The sequence below is a fragment of the Pongo pygmaeus genome, chromosome X (assembly GCF_028885625.2).
Source record: "Pongo pygmaeus isolate AG05252 chromosome X, NHGRI_mPonPyg2-v2.0_pri, whole genome shotgun sequence".
NCBI classification, from domain to species: domain Eukaryota; kingdom Metazoa; phylum Chordata; class Mammalia; order Primates; family Hominidae; genus Pongo; species Pongo pygmaeus.
This window is the reverse complement of record NC_072396.2, coordinates 111,056,552-111,063,175: the sequence shown is the minus strand read 5'-3', so window position 1 is coordinate 111,063,175 and position 6,624 is coordinate 111,056,552. Positions and strand designations below refer to the sequence as shown.

The following is a 6,624-nucleotide window of genomic DNA, read 5'->3' as shown; positions in this document are numbered from 1 at the left end:
TGTGCTCTATATCCAACAAAGGCCCTTGTATTCCAGTGGCAGACAGGGACACGAAGCCTGCAAGAGTTTGAAGAGCAATAGTCCTCATACACCTTCTGGGACCAGAATGCTGGGCTCATGTTGCTGTGAGAAGTTTCTAAGCTTACGTTCAAACTCTGACACTGTGACCTGAGTGATATTGCTCACATCTCTGGGCCTCCATTTTGTCTCTTGTAAAAGACCCACTTCACTGGAGTATGTGGAGAATGCAATGAAATCGGTGGATCTGCAAGTGCTTTAGCAGCCAGATGGTGGCTCATCAGAGCCCATACCAGACTGCTGCCCACTCAGCATAGCAGAGCCAGCAAGGTGGTTTTATCTTCCAACCTCCAGTGGCCCCCAATCAAGGGCTCTGGGGTTCCTGGTGCCAGACCAGAGACATGACTTCTTGTTAAGCTTTTATCCAGGGAGCCTTCTCTCTCTCCCCTTATCCCTGCCTGCTGCCATTCCCTCTAAATGGACTTGGATGCTGACGTTCTAGCCTCTGCACCAAAGAAGGCTCACTTCAGAAGTGCAAGGGTAGTGTCTGATACAACAGGCTATGTGCTGAGGCCCTCTAGATCTAGGGGCTGGTTAAGCTGAATCAGGTAGGGCCCCATTATTGTCAGTGTTGCCACAGTGAACACCCTTATGAATGGGGCTTTGTTAATTCCTAGTGAGTGTAGAACAGAGCCAAATCATTGGCCTCCCAAACTGCCACACCTTCAGAGTTAGGGGAATTGGAACTGAGGTATTGTATTTTACTCAATGTAAGCCCGGCATCCCCCTGCTAGAGCAGCTAGCTGGGCCCAGGCTGGCCAGCATAGCAGGAGAGGGCAGTTCCAGGTGGTACACTTGATGATTTCCCAGATTGCCCTCATGGGCGACCAGGAGAGCCTGTGTGCCTTCCTTGTTACCTGGCTGGCTGTGAGTTATTTTCCTCAGGCAGCTTGGGGACCTCTGGAAGGCTCTTCTATTGGCTGTGAATGGTGTGGGATTAGCAGGGTCCTATTTTGGGAGTCAGGAGACTGAGGGAACTAACACTATCTTTGTGGCCCTGGGAAAATCTGTTTACTTGTGTGGGCCTTAGTTTCCCCATCTGCCAAATGCAGATGATCAGATCCATTTTACCTTCCTCATGATAGTGGTTCAGAGAATGAAATGAATAAATACATCATCGTTTAGCAAATAACTGAAAACAATTGTTATGAAAAGGAAAGAGCCCTGGGCAAGTTGAAGAGGTTGGAGTTGCCTTGGGGAGGAGATTGTCATGCTTTCTAATTATTTCTAGTAAGGTCTAGAATTGTCTATCTACCCTGTGGAAAGAAATGCCAGTTTCCACACTCCCCTCCCCTTAGCCGAATTCCCTCGAGTTTCACTTGCCCATTCTGGGCCCCTTTTAATCAGTAAGACAGTTACTCAATCAACAAGTGTTTATTGATCACCTACTGTGTGCCCGGCACTGTTACAGATAGTCTGGGGGAAACAGAGAGGTCTAGGATATGGCCCCCACCCACCGAAGGGTTTACAATGTACTTGTGAGATCGGACACACACACACACAAATAACGATCAGTCAAAAATTGTGAATGCTAAGCATCAAGAAGCAATTTATACATTGAGGGTTGGGGGAGGGAGGGGTAGGAGAGGGATGGAGTGATCAGAGAAGGCTCAATGAAGGAGGTGACGCTGAGGAAGTTCTCCAAGCCTGAGGAGGACTTGGCTAAGGGGAGATGGCCTTCCAGGTTGGGAGAGCAGCTGGAACATGGACAAGAAGGTGGACATGTGAAAGGCATGTTACAGACAACAGATGGGCCCTCTCTGCTGACACTGAGGTTTGAGGAGGTGTGCTGGAATTTTTCAGAAGCCAGTCATGCCTAGACTGGTGAGGGAAAATACCTTTGGTGTATGACCCCTCACTCCCACTCCAGGGTAAAGGGAACATTTTCAGACCTTAGAGGTGGAACTGTCTTCCTGGGAACCATTCTCTACTCCCACCTCAGCTGCAATCCCAGGCAGCAGTGCAGCTATCACTCAGATCATGGACACAGCACTGCGGGCATGGATATGCCATGCTGGAGCCCTTAGATGCCCTCTAGCCACTCTGGAGCATCTTCTGATGGACAGTGGGGGAATCTGAAGGGGCTCGCTTGGTGCTGTGGTCTTTCAGAGGCTCTGTAGTGCTCTGTAGGTGGACCCTGGGGTGGCCTGATCTCAGTTGAGCTGATTTTCCATTACGCCTGAAGACTTTCTGGGGGGCTGCCTCTCACTGGCAGAGTAGAAACACCCACTGGAGCCACCACACACATCCACCTGGCTTCTTAGACACCAAGGTTCTTATTCCTTCTTGGCCACCGTCAAGGAATGGTGTCTTCCTCAGTACCCCACAGCTCCCACACTGTCATCCCCCAGCCAAGGGCCATCCCTAGAAAAACTGGTTTACTGTTCCTAAGGAAACCATTGTCTATAGCCCTTAGCCTTGTGGTTTAGGCAAGAGGCCAGGTCAGATGCCCCAGAGTGAGGCAGGGGCTTCAGCGAAAGTTGTGATCGCAGCTTCTGAGGCAGTTCCTCAGTGGAGTCAGAGTCCGCTGCCACCTGAGCTTTCCACCAGATCTTCTTTCCTTTCCTTGTGCTTTCCTCAAGCTGCAGGCTTGATCCCCAGCCCACAAATATGAGAGAATTCTGGAAAGTGCCCTGAGAAATGGGTTCTGTTTTTTTTTTTTTTTCGTTTTTTTTTTTTTTTAATGTCCCAGGCTGCCTTCCTGTCCTCCCATCCTGCATCCTGCTTTCTGTTCCCTGGATACCGTAGGATGGTTTTATTTCAGTTCATGCACAAATTAGTCTGGACACTGTGGAGTCATAACAAGAGTGGGATGGAGGTTCCAGGGCCAATCAGTTTCTTTGGAGGGAAGCTTGAGAAGTAGGTTAGAGCAATGCCCACAAAAGCCACTGCTTCTCCTTCCCATCCCCAGCAATGAGCTAAGAGCCAACCTCAGCCAGAGAGAGGGTCTTTGATCACAGAGGGTCAGTCAGTGGGATGTGATTAGTGGGTTTGGAGATGGAGTCCCAGGTAAACCAGAGGGCAAAGGGATCCTCTGAGTCCTGGCTTAAGGTAAGGGAATGGGGTTTCAAGTTGAGGGTTGGGGACTTAGGGCAGGGGAGCGGCAAGGTGAGGAAAACAGAAAGGCTGGCATGGTGAGCATCCTTGGCAATTCAACCTGCATGCTGTTACACTAGCCCCCATTTCTGCCTTTGCTCAATCCAATGGCCAAAGTCAGTCTATCCTCAGCAGCACCTTCTGACACGATCCAGTGGTAATGTCCCTCACCTGTGGCCCTCGGGGTGCTGTCCACTGTTTTTCACAGACCCAGCCACCCCCCAGCTCTGGCCCCTGGTTCTTCACACATACCCTGTCAGGCTGTAGGAATTGAACTCACTCTTGACTTTGGGAGGTTGACCAGGCCTTGGAGAGCTCCTTGTGGCAAGAGGTTGGGCTTGGTAGGCATCATAGTAGTTGGAGCGATTTCTCTGGGATGAGCAGGAAAAGCAGAGGATGATTCCAGCTATCAGGGAGAACAGGGAAGAAATAATGCCCAAGTAAAGAGCCTCTCCAATCTCAAATTTCATGCTGTCAGGCACCAGTGGTGAGTAGAAGTCCCGTAGGATCCCATGAAGATTCCAGGCAACAGGAATGAAGCCCAGGAGGCCTCCAAGGATGAAAAAGACTCCACCTGCTACCGCCACTCTGTCTTTGGCTCGGGATTCCTGGCAGAAGACTGTGCATCTCATGCCCACCACAGAGATAATGCAGGCCAGGGAGGAGATTGCACTGGATGTCACCATCATGGCCTGGGCAGCCTGGATGTCAGCGGGCAGGCCCAGAAGGGTGCTATAGATGTCACACTGGGTGATACCTGTGCTGTGTGTGGCACACTCCATCCAGAGGCCCTTGGAGAAGCCAACTGCTGTCACAATGCTGGCACCGACGTAAGAACTTGTTTTCCAGCTGGGGAGCAGCATGGCAACCAGTGTGCCCAAAAGCCCCAGAAGGCCTAGGATGTAGCCCACAAGTTGGAGGCCAAGAGAGGCCATGGCAGACCTCTCAGTAGAAGCGTCTTCAGGGACTGCTCCTTGTCTTCAGGCTGAAGCTCTTGCTCCTTGAACACCTCTAATCCCTCATTTCAGAGTCTCTCTGCCAGGCTGACTTCTCTCCTCCTTACAAGTGTCTGTGGGTGGCCACAAGCAGCCTCAAGAAGGCATCCAGAAGACCTAAAAAAAAATCCATAAACCAGATTAAATATTGACCAGAAGCTTATGAGAAACCAGAAAATGCTGGATGCCTTTTGACCTTTGTTATCTTTAGAAATAACACATGAGAAACGAAAAAAAAAAAAAAAACTTTGAACGTGGAGCCAAAATGTCATCGCCTCCTGCGTAGGCACATGCCTTAGGTTGGCAGCTGGACAAAGCCAGGAGCCAGACAGGTGGCTGCCTTCCGGGAAGGTGATGATGGCAGTAGTGGTTGTGGTGGCTGTGTTAACTCAAGTGCTAGTCCCCAAGGCCTGCTGTTTAATACATTGCCAAGCAACATTGCCATAGGGCCCCTCAATTGCAGACTGAGGCCAAACTGCAGACTACATCAGGAGGAACAGATCCTAGAATGTAGCCTCGGACTCCAGCTTGTTAGAGGCCTCTTGAATCTCTAGGGGCCTACAGAGTAGTGGTCTAGCCCTGGATCATTCTGCCTATGGTGAAAATCTACTCCAGGGTAGATGGGGGTGGGCAGCAAAGCCTTCTGTCCGTGCTCTGAGAGTTCATATCCTCCCAGCCATGCCCAAATCCCTCTCTGCAGCCTAGTCTAAGGCCTTCTGCATGTATAACATGCCCAGACATTTCCTGTCCAGTCTCCTAATAGATGCTCCCATTATCAGCCTCTTGGATGATGAGGGAGCACTCTGGAACAAGGGTTCCAGGACTGACAGGGAGCCCTGAAATTCTCTGAGCCATCTGTTAGGGGGGACAAGAGTCTGCCACAGAGGAAAGGGAAACTGCTGTAGAATATAGGGCTTTGCATGAGGCAGGTATCTGAGTCAATGCTTTGGAATCTCAGAGCCATATAAGATTTTGCCGTGTTCAAGGAACCCCCAGTGTTGCCAAGATTGAGGACATTAAGAGTCAAGGGCACACCTCCCCATTCTCTACAAGACCCTCTGACCCACTAATTTTTCTTTCTTTCTTTTTGAGACAGGTTCTCACTTTGGCACCCAGGCTGGAGTGCAGTGGCATGATCTCCGCTCATTGCAGCCTCGACCTCCTGGGCTCAAGCGATCCTCCTGCCTCAGCCCCCCAAGTAGCTGGGACTACAGGAGCACATCACCACACCTGGCTAGTTGTGTGTGTGTGTGTGTGTATTTTTTGTAGAGACCAGGTTTTGCCATGTTGCCCACACTGGTCTTGAACTCCTGAACTCAAGCGATCCACCTGCCTCAGCCTCCCAAAGTGCTAGGATTACAGGCATGAGCCACCGTGCCCGAACTAACCCACTAATTTTTCAACCCACCACAATCTGGCTATTCCATTTTAGCCTTCTTCAAGATTTCTCTTTCCCTACTCATCTCTTAAATGTGAGTATTCCTCAGAAGTCCATCCTTTTCTCAATTAACACTCTGTCCCTGAGCAAACTCATCTTGCTTCCATAACTTAATCTACTACCCATCCACTGACCCTCCCAAATCTGAATTTCCAGGATAGACCCTTCTGAGCTTCAAGACTGGCAGAGCAATCACCTAGTCAGAATCTCCACAGGGAAATCTCATAGACATCTCGAATTTGACATGTCCAAAAGTGAACTCATCACATCCCCCATGCAGCTTTCCCCAAACAGTTCTTCCCTGTGTTCCCTGTGTTCACTGAATGATACTTCTGTCCATCTACTGGTGCCAGACCAAAATCCGGAAAGTGATCTTTGGCACCTTTCTTCTACTTACCTCCTGCATCCTATAGTCCCTATGTCCCAGTTCTACCTTATGAATATACCTCAAATCCATGGTTCCTTTCTCTCCATTTCCACGCTACTTCCCTAGTTCAGTTTCACCATTCGTTTTTGTTTTTTTTTTAAGACCCAGTTTTGCTTTTGTTGCCCAGGCTGGAGTGGGGTGGGGTGATCTTAGCTCACTGCAATCTCCACCTCCCGGGTTCAAGCGATTCTTGTGCCTCAGCTTCCTGAGTAGCTGGGACTACAGGTGCACGCCACCACCCCCAGCTAATTTTGTATTTTTAGTAGAGACAGGGTTTCGCCATGCTGGCCAGGCTGATCTCGAACTCCTGACCGTAAGTGATCCGCCCACCTCGGCCTCCCAAAGTGCTGGGATTACAGGCGTGAGCCACCATGCACGACCTCATCATTCTCTTTCACCTGGATTATAGCAACAGCTTTCTAACTCGTCTTTCTCCCAATTCATTCTCCACATCATTGCCAAGGTGATCTTTCAACACATTAATCTGATTAAGTCACTACTCTACATAAAGCATTCCAATGGCTCCCCATTTGCTAAAAAGTAAAGTCCAAACTTGCTTGTACCCCATGACCTCTCAAGCTTCATCTCTT

The 6,624-nt window shown here is 49.7% G+C and overlaps 1 protein-coding gene across 1 annotated transcript; it reads right to left on the bottom strand.

Moving 5' to 3' along the window:
* Nucleotides 1–1,565: 1,565 nt before the first annotated feature.
* Nucleotides 1,566–6,136, bottom strand: CLDN2 (claudin 2). Its single transcript, XM_054472220.2, has one exon. The coding sequence runs from the start codon at nucleotides 4,107–4,109 to the stop codon at nucleotides 3,417–3,419; it is 693 nt and encodes a 230-aa protein (XP_054328195.1). The 5' UTR covers nucleotides 4,110–6,136; the 3' UTR covers nucleotides 1,566–3,416.
* Between the last annotated feature and the right edge of the window lie 488 nt (nucleotides 6,137–6,624).

Bases quoted from the DNA above. Each gene is read 5' to 3' on its own strand.
- CLDN2 (XM_054472220.2), bottom strand. From the start codon at position 4,109: ATGGCCTCTCTTGGCCTCCAACTTGTGGGCTACATCCTAGGCCTTCTG.